This window comes from Rhinolophus ferrumequinum, chromosome 2 (assembly GCF_004115265.2).
Source record: "Rhinolophus ferrumequinum isolate MPI-CBG mRhiFer1 chromosome 2, mRhiFer1_v1.p, whole genome shotgun sequence".
Taxonomy (NCBI): Eukaryota; Metazoa; Chordata; class Mammalia; order Chiroptera; family Rhinolophidae; genus Rhinolophus; species Rhinolophus ferrumequinum.
Genome location: NC_046285.1, coordinates 99,587,652 through 99,611,909, shown reverse-complemented (window position 1 = coordinate 99,611,909; position 24,258 = coordinate 99,587,652). Strand labels below are relative to the sequence as shown.

Here is a 24,258-nt window from a genome sequence, read left to right as displayed (position 1 = left end):
TTTCTGGATTATCTATTCTGACTGAACAATTCCATCAATATGACAATGATTTCATCACACTCGCTCTAGGGTACATTCTGATAGTTGGCAAGGCTTTCTTTTTTCCCTTTTATTAAACTTTGTTGGGCTACTTACAGATGTTTCTTTTTCCCTATGAACTATAAAATCATTTATCCATTCTACAAAAAACCCTACTGGGATCCAAGCTGAACCTGCATTAGATATATTCCTTTTTAGAAAAACGACTCATTTATGATAGTCTGTCCACCAAAAAAAAAATAGTATGTCCAATTCTACTAACATTTCCTTCAATAAGATTATATCATCTTCTTCAAATAAGTAATTACTTTTCTTAGGAATTTTACCTTTTTTGTTACTATTTTAAATGGAACATTTCCCCCATTTCCATATTTAGGTGTTTTGTTTCAAGCACAGAAAAACAAATTGCTGTTAATGATCTATTTACGTTCAGCTATCCCACCAACATTCTATGAATCTTATTAATTTTTTTAAACTAAAATAAAATCTCTTGGGTTTGGTAAGTATAAAAATCACATTACTAGGAAAAAAGTTAAACTTTCTCTTCCAATATTTATACCATTCTTCTCTGTTTTATTGGTCTTATTACCTCTATGACCAGTAAAGATTAGGAATGGTATTAAATGTGTGAGCATCCCCGCTTAGCTATGAGTTTAAATGAAATGGCTGTACTGTTTCATTATTTAGAAAAATATTTGGTAGTGATTTTCACAAGTAGCTTGGCATACTTAGGCAGTTCCCTTTTCCACTTATTAGAAATGGTTACATTCTTTATCAAAGGCCTAATCAGTATCTGATCTGATCATACCTTCTCGTTTTCTTTTTATCTGCTAATATAATAAGGCTTATCAAATGCCTAGTCAGCATCTGCTGATCAGATCACCTTTTTTCCCCCCTTTTATCTGCTAATATAATAATGCTGAGAGAATTTCTTGATTCTGAACCAACCTTGCAACACTGGCATAAATTCAAGTTGGTCATAGTCTTCATACATTCTGGAATTCTACTTGTTAAGATTTTGTTTTGATTTTTTGCATCTATATTCATAATTGAGACTGGTCTCTGGTTGCTTTATTTCTGTGCTATCTTTCAGGTTTTATAAAGGAAATTAAATAAAATGAAATGGTGAACTTTTCTTTCTTTTGCTATTTGTAAAAAGATAATTCAGCTATTTCAAATGGCTTTCAGGAAAAAAAAAAGTTTCCGTCAATCAATATCAGCCTGCACACTTTAAAAAAAAAATAAAAACCAGGTAGATAAGAGTCCCACGCCCTATTCCCCCAACCACTGCCCCCAAAAATGTGTTTTCTAATGAGAAACAGAAATATCCAATGTGGAATAATGAGTGGGTTAGGGGAGAAAAGACTTTCTAATAATGGTTTAATTAGAAAAAATTAGTTTCTAAGAAACTGTCCACTGAAGTGCCTCAAGGGGAGAGGAGAGGAAACACGGAATCCCAGGTTCTAGGTGCATGACTGTAAGTCCCGCACCACATCCCCAAAATATTGCTTGAGGATTTTGTGTGATCTTGCCTAAAAAATTTTTTTTTCAACTAACAAAATATAACTGTTGGGGGTGGGGGGCGGTGGTGGGATGGCTCAGCTGGTTAGAGCACAAGCTCTGAACAGGGTTGCTGGTTCAATTCCCACATGGGCCGGTGAGCTGCACCCTCCACAACTAGATTAAAGACAACGAGCTGCTGCTGAGCTGCCAGAGGGGCTGCCGGATGGCTCAGTTGGTTAGAGGGTGAGCTCTCAACAACAAAGTTGGCGGTTCAATTCCTGCATGGGATGGTGGGCTGTGCCCCCTGCAACTAAAGATTGAAAACGGTGACTGGACTTAGAGCTGAGCTGCGCCCTCCACAGCTAGATTGAAGAACAACTTGGAGCTGATGGGCCCTGGAGAAACACACTGTTCCCCAATATAAATAAATAAATTGATTAATTAAAAAAAAAACAAAAAAACAAAAACATTACTGTTGGAACTTCTTGGTACTTAAAGGCCTCTACAGAAATACAGTAGTTACTCTTACAAAGCTTAGTTCTCTCTCCACCCTCTACCCAGTACACTGGAATAGAGTTGGAATTCTATTTCTCGAGGCTTCTCTGCAAAAAAACTTTTAAATAAATAAATATATGTGTGTGTGTGTGTGTGTGTGTGTGTGTGTGTGTGTATTTTTAAAGCAGATTTTAAAAAAATTATAAATCAAACAATGGCTGTTTATGACAAACTGATCTTAAACAATGTTTAGCCTGATATTAAAATCTGTACATTACAATAGGCAGGGTTGAGATGTGAAAGGGACCAAAGTATGCTGAATACTAAGGGTAATTTTTTTTGTTTGATGTGTACAAATAAACTATATGTCACTCTTATATACTGTCAGTGAGGAAAAGTGCTTTAAGTTGAAAAGGAGGGCAATCGGACTGCAGAGCTGCATATGCATTTACTCTTTGACCCAGCAATTCCACTCCTAGCAATTTCCCCGGAAGATAGATCTCCAACAATACAAAAGTATATATGCTGTAGCTCACACATTGCTATGTTGTTTGTAATTGCAAAATATTAGAAGTAACCTAAATGTACATATGCAGGAGGTTGGTTGAATAAACTATGATATATCTTCCACAACAAGTACTACCAGTATGAAACTGTAAAAAGAAAATGAGAAAGATCTCTATGGAATGATCTGAGTGATTTCCAGAATATGTCATTAAGGGAGAAAAGCAAAGAAGAACATTTATAGGTTACCTTCAAAGTAACAAGGAGGAGGAAAAAATGTAAATACGTACACAGAATATATTACGGACCTACTTTTTTTGCACAAAAATAAACAAAGGAAGGATAATAAGAAACTAATAAAATGGGTGGGAGCGAGGATGAAAGACTAGGAGAGGGAGTGACATTTCTCTGAGCTCACTTTTAGTATAGTTTGGCTTTTGGAACCTTGAAGTCCACGAAGATGAGAGGAGATCCCTAAACTGAATAAAACAAAAACAAATTAACGTAACAGCACTTTAATAACATATCCACATATGAAGACAAAAAAACTAATCTGAGTAACTTCTAAACACAGTATTTCATATAACCTCAGTCTAAAAACAAAAAAAGAACTCGGAAGTAATAATCTTGAAATCTGTTGAATGAGTCTGGTGTTTGTAGTGGATACGCGAGCGCAGCAATTCTGAAACAACTTTCTTTGTATTATAGGATTAAAGGGAGAGACCAGCCTCCTCTCAGGCCATCTCATTCACTGCCCCCGAGCTGAAGCCTGTGGATTCCTTTAGAAGCCCACATCTTCCACAAAGCCTGTCACAGGCTGCTCATCCCTCACTGTTCAGATTACTCCAGCCTAGTCTTCATTCTTTGTTTGGTTACTCATCCAACAAATGAGGGTCGCCTCTTCAAAAGGTGTAGGCACTCTCTGGGAATTGAGGTTACAATTGTGAAAAAGACAGACAATGTTCCTGCCCTCACAGAGCTTATATTTTAGTGCAAGCAGACACCAATCAAGAAAACGAATCAGGTTATTCCACATGATTAATGCAATTAAGAAATAAACAAGGTGATGGGAAAGAGAGGGCAGTGGGCAGGGGCAGGTGGGCAGAGGGAACTCCTGTAGACTGACTAGTGGTCAGGAAGCATTTATCTGGGGAGGTGACATGTGAACTGAAATCTGAAGGGTAATGAACCAGCTATGCGAGGATTAGAAGAACTGCATTATAGGACGAAGAAATACCAAGGACAATGAATGACCTTAATGCAAGAAGAAGCCTGGCTGATTTACAGAATAGAAAGAAGGTCAGTAAAACTGGAGTGCAAATATTGAGGAAGAGAGTGGTGCAAAATAAGAGAAGAGGAAAAATGCCAAGCGCCAGATCATGCTGGGCCTTGTGGCCTTGGTAATGACTTTGGTTTTCTTCTCAATGGAGAATTTAAATGGATTTACTTTCTTAAAAGATCGTTTAGATGCCATTTGCAGACTGGAATCTAAAAGGGGCAAGTGTGAAAGAGAGACTTCAGTCTGGATATTCAAACAGTGGGCCCAGGTGAGGCAGATTAAGTCAGAGAGGACAGTGGAGGCAGAAAAAGGTGGCCAGATTGGGAATAAAGTCTGAAAATGGAGTCAAAAGTATATGCTGACAGACTGGATGTGCAGAGTGAGGAAACGAGAGGAATCAAGCGTGGCTCCCAGCTGCTGGATAGAGGCTCAGTGCCATGAACTGAGATGAAGGCTCAGGAACGAGGGAGGAGGAGAGGGGAACATGAGTCAGGATGGCTTCTTTTTTGTTTTTGGTAAATGAGTTTGGTACATTGACCTTATTGGGGGCTGTCGGCCACTCAGAGGTATCCTATGACAGTGCATGTTATACAGCCGTTTGCCCTGGCCCCATGCCCCAGATCACCAAGCCATTCTGATTTCTTTGTTTTTGTCTCTGGCTCCCTCCTTCTCTCTCAAGGCCCATTTCCAGGTGGTGCTCCCTTCCTCCCCCTCATTTCTCTCCTTAGAAGACCCTGATCTCCATTTCTGCAGCCCCTACGACCTCTGATTCCAAAGCCCTCATTCGACCTCTTTCTCTTTCCTGGACCTTCAAGGCTCTTGTCCATTCACCTCTCCTTCTCCTTCCCCTCCAAGGCCAAGACTGAACAACTGTAAGCACCTGAGTTGCCAAAAGGAAATAGAATATTTACCAGTTTCCTTCCAGTTCCTTATTTATAAGACAATTTCTTTGTTAAAATTTGGCATTACACATACTGACTTGATGCCATCCTCTGAGAATTCAAGCTTTCTTATATTCTTAATTGAAAATCAGATTGGATGGGTAGGCAGCCCCAAAATATTAGTAGGTTACAATTCAAATGTCACAAATTAGTTAATTGGAATATAGGTTCCACATGGAACAAAAACTATAAAGGTTTCTAACACATACTCCCAAATAGTCCACATCACTCATACAATTGAACCAAGGTCCAGAGCAGAGAGAATAAGGCCCAGAGAGATAGACCAGAAATAGTTCCTAATTCTCAATCCAAAATTTTTTCTTATCCAGATGACTGACACAAACCCATTCAGACTCAAATCCATTCCTCTCTCTACCCAAAGGGTCAGGGGCCTTCCCTGGGACCTTACTAGAAAAACCACAGGAAAACACAAGATTAGCATGAGAGACAGAAAGGGAAAAGTATTTAATTAGGTCAGCTGTTATTACTTATAAATTTAAAAACCTAAGATTGAAGAGCTCAAGTATTGCTCAGGGTTACAAAGTTAGTAAGTATCAGAGCTAATACGGAAAAAGAGATCTTACACTTTGCACTACAGTAGTCCATCATCTCAGGAGGACAGCCATGGTTCGTGAAATTTACAATTACTTTTCAAAGATGTTTCATTTGGGAAAAGATACTTAAAGGCGTAGTTTTTTGCCCCCTAATAGCAATTCTTGGTAAAATAGGCTATCACAAATTTATTTAACAAAACGTCACAAAAATGTTAAAGACAAAGAACATTTTTGACTGCCAATTTATCATCTGTATTGTTAATAAAAATTTTCATTATAAAAATAAGTTGGAAAAATACTGATACACTAAGCTAAAAAACACTTTGGAAAACTAACAACTTAATTGAAAAAAAAGTAAAATTTACTAGAAAATACTTAATTTTGTTCCATTATACTTATTACCATGCAACAATTTTTATACTGCTATTAACTCTCTCCTTCCACTAGACGGCAATTTCTATGAAAGCACACAGATTTTTGTCTACTTTGTTCATTGCTATATCCCCAGCACCTACAATATTCACTGACCCATAGCAAACATTTGATAAATATTTTTACACTGTTGAATGAGTAAATGTGAAGTGAGATTTTTCTTGCAGCAGAGTATTCATCAGAAGCCTGCTTCTTGAATGAAACTTCATAAACTGGGAATATAACATAAAAGCAGAATTAAATGGAGGAAGTTAAGCTTGGAAAAGGAAGGCTCTAATGAGTGGTCTTAACTTTTGGTGTAAAACACAATCATATACCAGAACACAAAGTAAAACAAGCTTGTTCCAATTAACACAGATGTCACAAATCCCTTGCATTTTAACTTAGGCGCTTAACTGACAGGTGTGCTCCTGTGTTTACATGTGCTTGAGCTCTCTCTCCTCTCTGTCTCTCTCACCTCTCTCTTTTCTCTCTATCAAACTTGTCTTCTATTTTATTTTTAAAAAGTAATTCCAAAAAACCTGGTTATCTGATTTTCCAAGCTCAAAGTAAATCAGAGGTTAGAACTAGAAGGGCGTCAGAGGAGGAGACTCAGTAGCTGAAAGAGACAGTCTGGCAGCCAACATGCTGACAACCAGGAAAAAGAAAATAAAGCAGACACCAAAAAAAGCACAGGAATCTGATATCATTTAGTTTCAATTCAAATATATCCATACACAAATATATCTAAATTTCTCATGAAAGTTCTGCTATTTCAGAACATAGTAAGTGATTTTCATACTAATGACACGTATAATCAAGCTTAGAGACTCTGCTTGAAGGCAACAAGGAACTACCGTGTCTCCCTGAAAATAAGACCTAGCCATACCATCATCTCTAATGTGTCTTTTGGAGCAAAAATTAATATAAGACCAGGTATTATATTATATTATATAAGACCCGGCCTTATATTATAGTAAAATAAGACCGGGTCTCCTATTAATTTTTGCTCCAACATGCACATTAGAGCTGATGGTCCAGCTAGGTCTTATTTTCGGGAAAATGTGGTATGTCAATCTTTATTACTTTCCATAAAATTATAAATAAAAAAGATCGCTCACTTAAGGGACAAGCAATTAGCGGGACAACTTCGTTAAGTGGAATACCCAGTCCCCAGTGCCGACAGCAGCGACTGTTTTGGAGGTTTTGGTTTCAGAGACTGTTATATGCCAGCCCCTTTATATAGTTTCTGTCCTAATCCTCTTAGCTCTATAAAGTAAATATAAGTCTTCCCATTTTCTAGATTAGAAAACGGAGGTTAGAGAGGATTAATACACGTTCCAAATCATAAAGACAGAAAGAGCAGCTGGGATTCAAACCCAGGTGTGTGACTACAAATCATGTGCTTTCTACTATAGCAAGCTGCCTCCGCAACACTAAGAAACCAGGGAAATGAAGTAGGAATTGTAAGAACCAAACACTGTGGGGAAATGTGGCTTCTTGACAACAGAATTCAGCACGGCTCCCCAAAGTCATGAACCTAGAACCCCAAACTATATTTGCTATTCACTCTTTTCTTTCCTATGGTTTCAAAGACTTACTGCTTGTGTTAATTAATCAAGAAATTCAACAATATATGTTATGCATTCACCTTGTACAACATTGTAATGAATACTGGATATTTCACTGGTTATTTCACTACTAGCCTTCAAATAGTTTCTTTACCATTTATTCAATAAAAGATACAGAAGCATTATATTATAGAGAAAGAAATGTGGGACATTCAGATGTGAATGTGTTTTGTGGATGAAGCTAAAAAGAATTGTGAGAAAATATCAAAACGTAGATTTCTCAACAGGAAATTCAACTTTTGGACAGTGTTACCTTGTAAATGTCGCTTTTTTTTTTTTTTTTTTTTTTTTTTTAGTTCTGCATTAGAAAGATACTTTTTAGAACTATTCCTCTAATAAGAAGTAGTCGAGTATTTCAGATTAGGGATATAAGTTCTCCTTATATACTTTAAGAAATTATATTACTGGAATATTTTATTTTACCATCTGCTTATGTAAAGTTACAACTTACCATATCTGTGCTAAAACAGGTTGAGGTAACCCAGATTGAAAAAAAAAGTTTCTAGCTTGATCACCTGCAAATTAAGTGGAAACAGTTTCAGAAGAAAACAACAGCTGAACAATAATAGAAATCTCCTTACATCAAAATTGCAAAAATAAGAAAAGGCTGGTAATCCTATAAATACGGAATTGAATACATGATAGAAGCCAAATGGCACGTCTATAAAGCAACAGTAAAACGAATCCATCAGCATTGACTTCAGAGTTTAACCACTTTAAAAAATCATCTGAAAAAGGGCATACCACTTGCAGGGATAGATACTTTAATTGATGTGCTATTAACTAAGATGGTAACAGCTGCACATGTGACAAAGCACATCTGCAGGGATCCTAAAGAAAGTGATGACCCATACTTCTACTTTATAAAAAAGGTCTTTGCCATTCCCAGTATCTACACTTCAAATTTGGAGTGTATTTATGGAGAATAAGTAACAAATACTAAAAGAATCACATCAATGATTAAGAATTAATAAATTAAAGAGAACTATGAGACAAAAACCACACAAAAAACAAGTCCCAGGAAATCTAGATCCCATTTTTTTCTAAAGCCAATTCCTAAAGAATAATCAAACAGGAAAGATAATGGAAAAGACACAGTACAAAAGGCACGTTAAGGGCACAACAATAAGAGAATTCCTTCTTTCTTCTTTTTTAATGTTCAGCATTTCTTAATTTCTTTAAGTTTTCCAAACAAGTTCAAGATGAGAATTAAGCAGGTGTTTTAGTTCAAGGACCACAGCCCAGTGCTACTTAAAGAATGAGGTCCTTTGATCTTAACCAATTCCCATCAGTGATATGGTGGAAACAAGTGGCTTGACATCCATTAAAGACTAATCAAGGCTTGAATGCACCATAGGAAAAGCAATGGTAAAAATACAGGCTCAGGCAATGGCAAAATGGGTAAATGTGCCCCCCAACCACGTGTCCACCTTAGCTTTGCGTAATAGAGTCTCTCCACAGACATATGCACTACTGAGAAGTAAAAATGTAAAAATACTGACTCCAATTACCAGTAATAAATCCAGATATTGGCTTTAAACTATGGAACTGTTGATCATGCTTCGCTCTTTCCTCTACAGTTATGGCCCAGATATCCAGGCTGCCTACAATCCAAAGAAAAGACAAATTATTCAATGAGAAAAATAAATAAATAAAAGACAAAGCACTCACACAATTTCCATAGTACTTTAAGAGTTTGTCAATGTTATAAATGATTTGATAAATTAACAGCTGTTTGTCCTTGGAAGTTATACACAAAAAGTTAGCAAATTAAGAGTAAAGTAGCCCGCGGCCCCAAAAAAAGAAATTGGCACAAATTATTTTTATAAAAACTGTCCTGTAATCCTATAGTTAGCAGGATTGTATGAAGACATAATAAGTTACTAATCATCATTTATTTACATAAACTTAAGCAATAGACTAATTTAAAACTGCATCTTCAGATGTCTTAAATGCCAAAGGTGAAACTTATGGAAAAAATGTGGGCCTCACAATCCTACATGATTCCATGAAAATCTTTTTGGAGTATTAAAAATATTTAGATATTGGATTGTAGTGATGGTTGCACAACTCTGTAAATTGACTAAAAACCACTGAATCAATGGTACAGTTAAAACTAGTGAATTTTATGGTATGTAAATTATACCTCACTAAGACTGTTTTTTAAAATGGGGTCCTTGAAAAAAGTAATTGCAAACCAAAGAGAATGGAATTTTTGTTCTCCTTCAGTTTCAGCTCTAAGTCTGACCAGATGTTCCCTCCCTTCCAAGATCTTCCTCACTTTAGTCCTAGGTCTCCTCAAATAAATTCACCAAAATAATTTTAGATTACATAGATAGAAGGCTTTCAAAAGTTCAGACACTTTTCCAAAAGGTGGGAACAGACAATATGTATGTTTCATACAAAATGTGAATATGTCTAGCACAAAACATCACATTTAATCTCTCTGTGGGGTATGACAGTGACATGTAGAGTGGTAATTCGTTCCATCGTTGGAAACCTATTTATTGAACAATTAATGCGCCAGGCACTGGATAGATCTTAGGGATAAAATGGTGACTGATACAGGTATGATCCCTTCCCTCACAGGCCTTACAGTCCTGCAAATTCTAAAAGGGATTTTTAATGCCTTGTCAAAATTCTTCCCTGGAACTATAAACAAAAGCAAGACCAAAACAAAACAACCCAAAACTTGCCCAGCAATTAAGAAGGAAGACAAAAGTAAAACACAAATAAAACAATAACACTAATGGTTTTGAAAACTTTCCAGACTGCTATACTAGAATCCCACAGAGACTTTTACAGATGTGATCAGAGGGATGATGCTTTGTGTTTTCTTAGTCTCTTCATGACTGGATCAGACAGCTGCCAAGAGTAATCAATTAATGTGTCACACTGTCTTTGAAAAACAATACTTAGCCAGTGTGCAAAAATATTATTTAACACTTTCTTAACGTTATTAGGAAAAATTACCTAAAAAACATATTTTATGTAGATTGATATGTTTTAAGAAGTTTAAAACTAAAGCATATGAAAATGTCATGTTTCAAATCCAGGCTTCAAAAAATGTATGGAACAAATGATCCAGTCACTTCAACAAATAAATTGCAAAGAAAAAAACAGGGATGGAAGAGGAGTGTAGTAATGAAGATGCTTAGGAGATACGTGAACTAACTGCAGTGTATGTACCTTGTTTGGACCCTGACTTGAACAAACAAACCGTAACCAATAAATGGGTAAATCAGGGAAATTTTAACACTGACTTGATAATTGATATTAAGGAATTACCATAAATTTTGTAGGTGTGGCAATGGTATTGTAATTACACCTTTAAAAGTGTTCTTACTATTAGAAACATATACTGAAACATTTGTGGATGAAATGATATGCCTGAGAGCTGTTTCCAAAGAATCCAGATGAAACAATATTGGCCATAAGTTGATAATCACTGAAGCTATATGATGGGTACATATGAGTTAATTATATTATTTCCTCTGCTTATGAGTATATTTGAAATTTGTCATAATACTAAGTTATTAAAAATGTGGTTCCAAAGTACATTAAAAAAGGAAAATCTTTGAAAACTTACCACCAAAAGGTGTTGGAAACTGAGCCATGGTTCTGTTACTTTTACCTTGCTAATCGACGCCTGTAATTGAAATGCAACATTTAGGTTTATAAAAACTTCACTCCTAGATACTTATAAACACATTAATACTCTGTGTCTTTAATGATCAGAAGACTGATACCAGAGCTAGCTGTACAGCGCCATAAATAAAAGTTACAACTAAGAGGCCCATTCATTCATTCATTCATTCATTCATTCTCTGCACCGTTTCTCTGTGTCAGGTACAATGATGGGCACTGGGGAATGTTAATGAAAGGCTCTCTGGCAACAAGAAGCTTTCAGCGTGGTGAGGGATACCATGAGCCCGGGACAGCCTGGGCTACAACGTCACCAATGTTGTCTGTGTTTCTTTTTCAGTATATCTTTCTCTCCACTGTCTGCGTATACTAGTCCATCTGCCTGACGATCATAACAACAGCTCCTTTTAATGAGCACTTAGAATACGCTGTCCACTGTATCAGGTGACTTACCAGTTTTATCTTTTTCATTGTCATCACAGCCCTATCACATAGGTACTGTTATTACCATCCCCATATTACAGATGAGGAAAATGAGTATCAGAGAAGTGAAGCGACTAGACAATACTACAATTGGGTACCAGCTGGATTTGAGCAGTGGCTCAAAACTAATTAAAGCAAACTCCACAGCCTGTGTTCCTTTCACCCATGAAAAACTGTCTACAATTGTTGCTTAAAATTTTGAGAAAAGCCATAAACAAGGTATATTATACTAACGTCTGTCCGTAACAGCAAACACAAATCCACTGCTCCACAATCCCCATCAGGCACTATTTGTTCATGAACAGCCAACGTGAAATCAAGTCCATCCTTTTCCTCAACTAAAAAAATCCGCACTTACTGAATATTTTTCTTTATAGTTAATTTAACAACACAGTAAATGTGCAGTTAAAAGTGAATATCAATTAATCACAGATTTAAATTTTAGTTAAACTTAGATTTAAAAAATGCCCTAATACTCTTCAATGTCATCTTCCAATCTGTCCATAGAATTATTTTCCAACCATGGTGTCATGCAGGGGATCCTGCCGACTACGCCAAGTGTCGTGTGGGGCGTCCGGCGGGGTCTCTGGTCCCACTCCCCACACAGGAATGCAGGACATGGTGAGGCCAAAAAGGAACACCCACAGAGCCATAGGTAGGGGAGTCACACCACTATACTCTCACTGGCGGCTGGGTTGGAGACACAGGAACCAGGAGCCACACAATTCTCAACCCTCACTGTGCCGCTTCCAGACTCAGCCACCATCTTCTTGCTAGTTCCCCCTTTTTTTTGCTAGCCTAGCCACGGCAGTTATATTCATGGCTAATGGCTCACTGGTTACAGCTGACGGCCAACTAGCCACAGCTGATGGCCATTTGATCACAGTCGATGGCAATTTACTACCTGAGCCAGCACCTTTCTATGTGAGGCCGAGAGCCTGGAAACTGCTTTTTCGGGCTCTGTCCCCACACATAGTATTTTTAAATTTCCAAAAACTCTTTCTTGTTCTCCACTCTTTATTTCTAAAACCGTCTTTTTCTGTTTCTAACAGACACAGTTCTCATTCTTTTTTTCCATTTTGCTTTTTAGCTTTCTTCTCTTTCTTACATCACTTGATTCCTCCTGTTTGTTTGTTTGTTTGGTGATTATCTGTTTTAGGTCTCTCTTTTTCAGTTCTGAGGCTTTCTTCACTGTCTAGTGATCCCTGGGTGATCCTTCGTATTTAACTTGAAACACTAAACAAATGCTCAGAAGCTGAGTGTGGGTAGCAGGTTTGCTGATTGAGGACGGAGTTCTCCATATAACGATCATGTGTAGCCTGTCACCTGTTCATTAAGAGACCTCCAAATATCAGTATGGAGAGGTTTTTTTCATTGAAGAGGTTCAGTTTTGCAGAGAGAAAGAAGTGTAGGGGAGAGTGGAGAGAGAGAACACCACATCTAGATACTGGCTTCCGGGGCAGAGTGGGGAAGGGAGAGGGTGACAGGCATTACCAAAAAATAATATTACATATATGTGTATATATATCATATCCTAAAGAAGATAAATACAAAAATCCTTCACAAAATATTAGAAATTGAATCTCAGTAATATATACAAAGCCTAAGACATGAACGAATAGGGTTTATCCTAGAAGTAAGTACAAGGTTAGTTTAACATTTCAAAATCAATTAATATAATTTACCATACTAACAGAATAGAGCAGAAAATCCATATGATTGTTTCAATAAATGCAGAAAAAAGCTTTTGACAAAAGCTCAACACTCAGTAATAATAAAAACTTTCTGAAAACTAGGATTGGTAGGAAAATTCCTCAGATACAAAGCATCTATGAAATTTTCAAATGTTAAGATAATTGGAAAAACAAGTAATTTTACTCTCAAGTCTGAGCATTAGTACACTTAATATTCTTCTCATTTATGATCAGATTATTGTTTCTATTTAGAGCTTACTTGAAAATAAGACTTTATACCTTTCAAAGATTCCTTCTCTCCAAAGTCTTATTCATTCACTCAGGAAAAGCTTTTATTCCCATGAACTATTTTATTCCCAAGGCTATATTGATCCAACATATAAATAACAGGCTTGTGTCAGTGATTTTTATCTCCTCATTAAAGCACTTGAAGATTGTCCTAAAAGAGCTCATTTCTAAATCCTTCTCTCATTCAAATGACATCTTAAAGTTCTACTCCCAGAATCAGAGATAATGGTCTACATTACGCCAAAATTATGGAGTCAGCTTCAGTAAGGATTTACTGGCATGATCCTTACTATTAAGGAGTTAACAAATAACACAATTTAAAAATGGGCAAAGGACCAGAACAGACATTTTTCTAAATAAGACATACACACGGCCAACAGCATACAAAAAGATGCTCAACATCACTAATCATCGAGGAAATGCAAATCAAAACCACAGTAAGATATCCCCTCACCTGTCAGGGTGGCTGTCATCAAGGCAAGAGATAACAAGTGCAAGGATGTGGAGAAAAGGGAACCCTTACATACTGTTGATGGGATTGTACACTGGTACAACCATTATAGAAAACAGTATAGGAGCTCCTCAAAAAACTGAAAATGGAATATCATATGATCCAGCATCCCACTTCTGGGTACATATCCAAAGGAAATGAAATCACTATCTCGAAGAGATATATGAACTCCAATGTTCACTGCAGCGTTATTCACAATAGCCAAGATATGGAAACAATTTATCTGTTGACAGACAAATAATGTGGTATACACATGCAATGCAGTTTTATTCAGCCATAAAAAAAAGGAAGGAAATCCTGCCATTTGTGACATGGATGAAACTGGGGACATTTTGCTAAGTGAAAAATAAGCCAGACACAGAAAGACAAATACTGTATAATCTAACTTATTTGTGGAATCTAAAAAAGTCAAACTCATAGAACCAGAAAGCAAAATGGTACTTTCCAGGAGCTATTGAGTGGAGGGAATGAGATGTTGGTCAAAGGATACAAACATTCGGTTGTAACATGAATAAGTTCTGTGGATCTAATGTATAGTATGGCATGGTGACTAGTTAATAATACTGTATTTTATACTTGAAATTTTCTAAGAGAAGAGATCTTAAGTGTTCGTACCACACACACATATGCAAATTGTTTGAATGTGCTAATTAGCTCAATTGCAGTGATCATTTCATAATGTATACGCATATTAAATCATCATCATGTTGTACCCTAACTATAGTTTTTATTTGTCAAGTATACTTCAATGAAGCTGGGGGAAAAAGGAGTTTACAATTAAGTAGGGGATAGAAAATACACATCAAAAATCTGTGTGTGTATGTGTGTGTGTGTATACAAAGAGCCATAAGCAACAAATAGTAATTAACTAAAATTTAATGAAATGCTTACTAATACATCTGATCTGTATCAGCCAATTTAACCCTATTAACAACCCTATGAGTTAAATAATATAACTATCCCATCTTACAGATGTGGAAACTAAAGCAACAGTTGACACAATTATTATTATTGTTTTTTCACACAATTATTAAATAGTAGAAGAGAGAGTCAGTCTGGTTTCAGGGCCCATGATCATAACCTCATACTTTCAGGATTAAGAAATTCATGGAACAATCATGAAGTAGTTAGCCTGGCAAACCAACCAGGGTGGAGCTGGGGGGAGGGAGTGAGGGGGATCCTTTTGGAAGCAATTAAAGCACTGAAAAACAAAAAGGAGAAAGAAAGGGAAATCAAGTTTGTTTGTTTTTTAAGTGTCATCACAGACCACAGAGGAAACTGAATGGGGGAAATAAGGTTAAGCTTTTTGCCACATAAGTCCAAAGAGCTTTTACTTCTATACAAAACAAGCAAAGCTGCCTTCCCAAATGAAAGTTGAAAGTCATATATACAGAGGGTGCCCAAAAAATGTATACACATTTTAAGAAAGGATAAAACTGTATTAAAATTGTAATACAATGAATGACGCTAGTAGTCATTTGATTAACACCATCTTTTGAGCACACGTCATACTACACATTGCTACCATAATTCAACTCAACTTCGAAAATACGTACATACATCTCTTAATATGTGTACTTTTTTTAGCACCCCCAGTATGAGTACATGTATGTATATATGTACATATGTGTATATATACACACACACATATATATAACAAAGCCCAGAGCAGTAAAAAGAAAAAAACAAAACAAAGAGAGTAAAGGCAGCGGTTCTATGCATATGACAGGATTTCAACAGGATAAGGTAAATCACCAACACTGAGAAAAAAAAGAAATGCAGGCACCTGGCTAGAGCAAAGCAGAGACCGGCATTCTGCCCTCTGAGGTGTCGGGTCCTACTGCCTGGAGGCAGGGAGGCAGGATCCTGGCTCAGAAGGAGGCTGGCTGCCCCCAAAGGAGAGCTGATGTCGTGCTGCTGAGGGGACCATCTGCAGTTCTTCTCTTATAGGGAAGGCAGCCACCATGCAAACACGCCCACACTGTCCTATTTTATTAACATCTTGATATTTATATTTCCTTTTAGTCTTTTCCCTATAAATACACAATTGTTTCCCTCTTTTGCACACTCTACGTTGTAATACATACTTTTCTCAAGTTCTTAAAATCTTTCATAAACATGTTGCTGGACTTAGATACTAATTTTTAGAGTAAGGCAAACACTCCTATATTTACATATAAAAAACAGAAAAGCACACAGACTAAATATTGTGCAATCAAGAAATAAGTAAATAGTAGTAGTTTTTAAAAGTTTGGATGTTAGGATTTTTAAGCCAAAAGCTAGAACATGTTTGAAAAATATTTTTAATGTTCCTTCATTTCATCTTCAGAAAGGAGAGCTAATTATAGAAAGTTAAAGGAATGTTGATCCTTAATTTCAGCATTTACATTACAACCCCAAATATTGATATAAAGTAGAAGACCTCTGTGTGTATTTATAAAATAAAAATTCATCCTAAAAATAGTATTTATGAAAATGTCATTTTGCATGATAAAAAAATTATATTGAAACAGGTTTGTTATTTGATTTCCAATGTTTGCTGTCATAAATTAAAGGGAGGTTATTCAGAAAACATGAAACGATTTCAAAAAAATCAAAGTAAATGAAATACTACATATAAAATTAATTTCTAGAACATAATAAACACTAAATTTAGCAGTAAAAAGGGGAAAATTAACCATGAAGAATAAAATTTCTTAACTCTAAAGTACTGGCACACTTTAAAAATTTTAACTTTATATTAAATAATTAAACTAGTTGAAACATCTTTAAAAACAGGTATGTCATAGTATTCTTTCAAATTTCCTGCAGGTTTGAAAATTTTCTAATTTTTTTTTTAATTAAAGGGGGTAAGGGCATATATAAAAACAAGTATGCGAGATGAATGAGATGATTCAAATATGTACTCATTCACAGAAAAAGGAATCTTCACAATTATGTAATTCAAATAATTACAAATTAGCAAAGTCTCTAATATATAAAAACAGGGCTAATTTAGCATTTATGACCTAAAGACCAAGAGGCTATTATGAACATACATTATCTGTATTTCACTTAATTACTGACCATTCCTTCCCTCACAAACATCTTGTAATCCTCTTCTATAAAGTAGAGAGGAACAAAGGTTACAGGAGAGGAGAGAGGCAGAGGTCCCGGCTTTGCTGTAAACACTCCACTGACCTGTGTTACTGGATCCATAAAGAACTCCTGGGTCTCAATATTAAGAATATACTCTTGGTAGAGAAGGTATTTTGTCTACACCCAGTTCATGGTATCCTTTCTCAAGATTCAGGCTAATTTATTTGAAATAGATTTTCATGGTACTAAAGTAATGAACTTTAAATTCACTTCTTATAAAGAATTTTTTTGAAAAGTATTTTAAAGTTGCTCAATAGGTTTAGGTGAAAGGACCTATAGAATAGGAAATTACAGAATAGAAAATTTTAATTTCTACAAAGGTGGCATCAATAAACCATTGAGGGGAAAGAAATGTTTGAGAGTTGTGAGAGTCTGGTTTTAGGTATTTTTCCAGCCATATTTACCCCTGATCTAGAAAAAAAAATAAAAATCATCAAAAAAACACTATTTTTCCCATATCTTTTCCTTTTGGAGGCCTTCAAATCTCTAAAAATCCAAAATTAGAAAAACTTAAAGAAAAAAAAAAAATCAAAGGAAACCTTTCTCTGTTTAAAAAAAAAAAAAGTCTGTAATGAATGGAAACAAGTAGAAGAGCCTATACCCCTGTTTTCTAAGCAAGTCTTACACCAAATTCCACTCCTGTAGAGACTGTTTGAACAGGAGATGAACAAAAAGCAGAGTTGCCCTGTAAGATTACACATAAAGGCAGGATGTACACAAAGCTCTTTTGAAACACAGAAAAAAGGTACTGAAAGCCAAGCAATAAATGGACAAAGGAACTGACAAATTCTAAACATATAGCCAACCTGATCAATGCCAAATTGTCATGTCTGAAGCCATGGACCTCAAATGTGGCTTCTACATGTGCTGCTGCCTGAAGTGGAGCAAGATGACCTGTAAGGGATGTACTGCCTGTTCACAAGGAAGATTTTAAAACTGCATGAAGGGTAAAGAACCCAATAAAAAAGAAAACCTTATTAGTAAGTTCAAAGAGACACTGTCAACATTCTGTCTGAAAAACTGTAGGGAACATTCAAGTTCTCCTTTGAAAAGAGAACAGGCATTCCTCCCAGATTTTTGTTGCTGGGGGAGGGGTGGTGGCAGGGGACAGAGGTGAGAAGGGGACAGGTCAGGAATGACCAGTGGTGAGCAATCACTGTCAAGCCCAGCTGTCAGCACATCACTTGGCAACACTCAATGGCATTTCAGAAGATTTATCCATTTACTCTTGCTTACTTTCCACGAAGAGAAATGCCAGGATATCTAGCCTATAAAGCTCAATAAGCAGATTTAAACCTCAGTTCTTCTAAATCATCCTTACTTTAATATTTGCAATAGGAGAGAGAATTCATCAGGGAGCAGTAAAACCAAAACATAGCTACAACACTGAAAAATCAGAGATAGAAAACAAACAAACAAAAAAACAAATTCCTGCTTTGAGAGATAAATGGAAATTAACCAGACTCTCTTCGAAGCTTATTTGCACCTCTAGACTATCAACTAACTGCAAAATGACATCCGAAAAGTAAGTCATTAACTACAGTTTGTCTAAGTTAAGAAATCAGACTTTAAAACACTATAGCTGCAGGTAGGATAACCATTCGTAAGGCTTCAATAAAACAAATGAAGGATTTTATTTCTTCTGGAAGTTTCCATTTTCAAGAGTGTCATTAAGAATAAAACATTATCCCTTGTTTTAAGAGACACCCTGAAAGCTGAAAAGTAATTCCTGGAAAAAGTAGATAACCCGCATACCAAATACCAAACAATAATTTTAAGAATCACTGAGCAGAAGAAAAGCGTTTCCAAAATTTTATTTTAAATGTAAAACTTATGGAATTTCAAGATTATCAGCCAAATTTATGAGATTACATAAATTTAACTTATTTCAACTCACAAACTTTCCAGTACCTTCTCACATAGAAATTTCTAAGTGACTAAAAAATTGAAATTTCACAGATAACTGAAAACACTTATCACATGAAAAAAATGTAATGAACTAGGTAATGGGAGAACAAGATGTTGTCATCTGTGTAATGTAGTTATATATAGTCACTAAAAAAAAAGAGAGAGAGATGATCTGAAGGGTTTCTTCCAAATAAAAACTGACTTTCAACACATTACAAGGCAAATGCACACTTAAAGGAAAACATTCAAATAAACTTCCACATGGTAGCACAAGAATTGATGTCACACTGAGTCTAAAGTCAGTACAGCGTACTATTTTCTACTATCCCCTATATCACTAGGTTAATAACTTGTATATCTCTAAATACCCTAGCAACCAAACCTGGTATCATCAGTTCACCTGCGGGAACAGTGTTGAAGGCTGGCAGAGAAAAGTTTTAGAGCAAGCTTTCAGCTTTAAAAAAGAAGTCAAGAAACTACCCGAAAAGCACCAATTGTGCAAAAGAGCACTGCAACACTGAAAAGAGCAAGAAAGGGGGAAGGCTTCCTGCCAGATTTTCAAGCCTGCTTCAACAAAAATAGTGCAACAGCTGCAAGTGGATAAATGAAATGAGTTTACAGATCATAGTAAGAAATGAAATATGCGTGCTGTACAAAAAACAACCATGTGCTAGAATGTACAGAATGCTCTATATTTGAATATTTGCATCAAAATTAAATCTGCTACATGTAAGCCTGATAACAAATACACAACTGAGAACCCAGCAAACATTTCACATCTTTGACATCTTCCCAGATGTAGTGTCACAATGGACAGCAATGACAATTAGACCCTCCTGTCCAACACAACCAACTCCTGAGGCCAGAAAGTGGGAAACTCAAGGGCGATTTTGTTTTAATCTCTTAGATTCTTTGCTGAAGACTATTAAGTGTTTGCCTGATCAGGAGATAAAGGAAACCTACATAGCTACATATTGATAATCCGATCCAACCTAAATTCTAGCCGCCTCCTGCTACAGCTGAAGATTATTTACCAGTGTGTAAAGAATGAGCGAAGTCCAAGGGAAAAGCCTTACTGCAGTATCAATGACAAGTGTCATGAATGAGAGCAAGGACAATGCAGTCATTAACAAAAACCAACTGCACCCTGCTGGGTGACCTAGAGGACTTCTATGCAGGATACGATTTATTAGCACTAGTAAGTTTTAGGACTAAAAAAACCGTGCAATAACATTAGCATCACTAAAACACTAAATAAACTGCAGCCAACAGAAAACCAGACCATTTTAGAAGGCAACAGGTACATGATTCAAATCTTTAATTTCACTTCACTTGACTGAGATAACTGAAATATATTTAAGTCTGAGAAAAACAGGAAAAGGCTAAAAAGAATCCTGGTTATCATTTAGTGAGGATTTCACTTAATTTCTTTAAGTATATCTGGCTGTACCATTAAAATACAAAGGAAGCTTGAAGGTTTCTGTTAAAAATCACAATACAATGTGATCTGGAATAAAACTGAAAAAGAAGAAAATCCCAGATTTTCTCAATTTTGTATTTAAAAAGATTCAACTTCTCATAATATGAAAAACTTTGTAGAAGCCAATTTCATACTCAAAGTGTCGATTATGATTCAATTTATCTAGAATTCCAATTTAGTCATGTTTACACACTTCAAGTTGACTGCATTTAATTTCAGTGTTGTGAAATCCGGTAGAGATATTAAGCTTTACAATTTCAGATAACATTCAAAAGATTTTGAAAAGATAACTATTGTTACTGAATGGAAGAAAAGTCAATTCATTCAATATGCAGTTCACTGATTAATATTCATCTAGATGTGGACATTATAAAACTAACCCTTTTATTCCCTCTCTGACAAAGCTTTTCTTATTTCCTCTATACCCCCACTTTTAAAATGAATCTTCTAAAGTTTTTGACAAAGGGAAATTTTACTTGGGAATTTGAACCAATTTACTTAAGGTCAACCCAACTTGGAAAGCTCACCACAAAGGAATGAAGTAAGACCTCAAAATAAGTAAGTGTATTATTGCAGACTTCCAGTATTATAAACCGGTGGGAGGGCAAACTGTTACAACTCCTCTGGAAAGCAAGGTGACAAGGTATGTACCAGGAGTAGGAAAAATCTTGTTTACCCATGTGCCTAATAATTCAACTCCTGGGAAACTGACCTAAGAAAATAATCTAAAATGCAAAAACATATGTCCAAAGATGTTCACTGTGACTTTATTTTTTACAATTAAAAACTGAAATAATCTTATTATGTTCAATAGAATACGAAGAGTTAGGTAAATTATGATACAACCATTCAATGAGATATGTGACAATTAAAAATGCTCATCAAAAGTATAGAATTTTATATGAAGTATTGGGTCTACCATGTTTTTGTTCTTAAAAAATACAATGAAAGAAGAAAGTACGCCAACACATTAAAAGTTGTATAAAGTGTTGTAAATATTATCACTAACATTTAAAACTTGTACAATGATTCAGTTACTACTTTCATCTACATTGTATCAAATGAGATGACCCTGTAGTCGTCCACCGGACTGTGAAGCCCAGAGGAAAAAGCTACCAACCTGACAGAGAGAACAAGCCACTCTGCAGAGTAACTAGCAATGAGTGTGATTTAAATGAGAAGCTGCATATAAACACACAGAAAACAGCATTTAGACTGAAGAGCCGCGTAAAGGGTATGATTAAAGCAGCATGTAAAAGTACAAAACACATCCAAGGATTAGTCAATAATTCAGAACGGGAGGAATGTAAAAGGGATGAGAGAACGTAAGAGATGCTGTACAGAGGACAGGAACCCAGTAGTGGAGAGTAGCCTCCAAAATGTCTTGCGATTGAAAGAAACTTAGCTTCGTGCTGAAGAGGTCTTCCTCTAATTAATATACACAGCAGGAGCAGCAGCTATCCAAGCGATTTTTAATTTTTATTTTTCTTATAGAAAATTGAGTAAAATCACACCCAAATGGTCATATTTTACTCCTAACAATTTAGAAAACAACCAATTCGTAACGCTTACAGGATAACTCACCCATATTTGAGTTTTACATAGAAATAGATTATTGGTGGATGTTTAAAATCACATTTCATGTTCACATCTGAAATCCTAATTGTTATATTTTCTTCCTTCTGTAGCTATATTTCAATATGTGAGATCCAGAAATATGGCAGAAAAATGTTATTCTACTGAATATATAAACATATATAAAAATAGAAGGGGGGTGGTAGATGAAGGTAAACGGAATCCAACATATGCTGATAGCAGAAGAACTGACTGAGTGGTGAACACACAATGTGATATATAGATGATGTTTTACAGAATTGTTAGTAAAATTACATAGATTTCAGGTGTACAATTGTCACTGCAACAAACATTTTCTCCCCTTTCTTCCGCCTTCCCCCCACTCTGGCTCAAGCCATTGCTTCTCAGTCTAGTTGTGTAGGACACAGCTCCCTGGCCCACGCTGCTATTATGAGCCTTGCGCTCCCCCCCAGGACTGAGGCAGTCGGTGGCCCATTGTTCACAATCTTAGCTGTAGAAGGCGCAGCTCACTGGCCCATGTGGGAATCAAACGGGCTACCTCGGCATTAGGAGCACGGCGCTCCAACCACCTGAGCCACCGCAATAAACTTTAATTTAAAAAAAAAAGAGAGAAAGAAACATTTATAGACAAATAGTCACACCAACTACTTGAAATTCCAATAAAGCCGCTAACATTTAAAGGGCTCTCTGTATTGCAACCTCAGTATCTTCCTCCAGTGGAAATCATGGGCTTTGAAACAGTATTGATAGCGGCAAGACCATGAATCATTCTAAAATAAGGCAAACTTCTATTGATTCTCACAATACGTTAGCAACAATGAACAGCCATTACGGGCTGGGCACACAGTCCAAAAGATGACCAACAGTTTAAAGCCATCAAATGGAAAGCATCCAGCAAGTGTCCAGCCCTGGTACTTAATTGTCTGTGGGCCTCGTGTGAGTTGCTTAGACGATTTCTAAGCTTTAGATTCTTTATCTATTAAATGCAGGTAATAACAGTACCTGACTCAAAAAGCTCGTAATGACAAATACTCTCTCCCTGACCATACTTTAGTCAGGCTCTGAGCCCTCTTGACGAGGCCTACGTCTTGGGCTTTGGCTTTGGCTCTTGCTGTCTTCAGTCTGCTTAACCCAGTTTAAGCAAGAATCCCACATGTCAGTTTAGTGAGAGACACCCTACCCCAGATATCTGATCATACTTGGTATCTGAATGAGCTCTTCATCCCCAACCTTTGATGTGTAAGTCCTTGGCCTGCCTTTTGCAAAAATCCTGTTAGGTCGGTTTAGCAAGAATCCCCCTACCCCTCATGTCTCCTCTTAGTAACTTTCCATCCATTGTGACGCCCTCACCCTGCTCCTTGACTATAAATCCCCACTTCTTGTATGTAAAGTTGAGCCCAATCTCTCTCCTATATTGCAACAGTCGTGAATAAAGGCTTTCTCACAATTTTAACATATCAGAATAATTTTTTCTTTAACAACAAAGAGAATTCAATGAGTTTTAATGTAAGTAAAACATTTGGAACAGTGCCTTGTGAATTTCCTTCATTGTTCCTTTTACATGCTCTCAGCTTACAACTAGATCCACTGTAAACTGTTTATTTACTGTCTGTTTCTTAGACAAAACAGTCCTTGAGAGCAAGGACTTCTTTCTGAATTCCCAGCATCTGTTACATGGTTAGGCCCATTCAAGGCACACAAAGAATGTATACTGAATAAATGAGTTTTATAATGAATGAATGAATGAATGAATGAATGAATGAAGTAAATACTGAGAAGCCCATGTGCTCACACCCTTCCACCTTCAGTGGTCACCTACATATACTGAGAACCAAACAAGGAGCATTTTCCGTCAGATTCCTGCTGTTGTATAGTCTCAACAAATGTTCAGGAACCAATTTCATTTCTTCAAAGCGACCAATACCAGAGCAAAAAACAAATGATTTTAAAAGGTGATTATGGCCCCCCAAATATTCCAAAGAATACAACAGAAACTAACTAGTTTCCTAAACTTCACAGTATTTTATTTGCCATGCAATTTGCAAATCAATTATATGGCGTTCTGACAGAAATACATAAAATGAAGTCCAGCTAATGAAGCTAATGCTTAAACATATGGCTTTTCAAGAAAAAAAAAGGAGCTATGCATTTAAAAACT

At 36.2% G+C, this 24,258-nt stretch overlaps 1 protein-coding gene across 9 annotated transcripts in view; it reads right to left on the bottom strand.

The window, feature by feature from the left end:
• The window catches only part of ITSN1 (intersectin 1), a 186,140-nt gene that overhangs the window by 127,805 nt on the left and 34,077 nt on the right, over positions 1-24,258 (bottom strand). For all 9 annotated transcript variants that reach the window (XM_033133309.1, XM_033133327.1, XM_033133317.1 and 6 more), the window contains exons 2-4: positions 10,947-11,006; positions 8,869-8,961; positions 7,809-7,872 (exon numbers count right to left, since the gene is read on the bottom strand). In XM_033133309.1, the coding sequence (XP_032989200.1) occupies positions 7,809-7,872; positions 8,869-8,961; positions 10,947-10,974 (185 nt within the window). In that variant the 5' untranslated portion in view covers positions 10,975-11,006. The remainder of the gene's footprint in view (positions 1-7,808; positions 7,873-8,868; positions 8,962-10,946; positions 11,007-24,258) is intronic.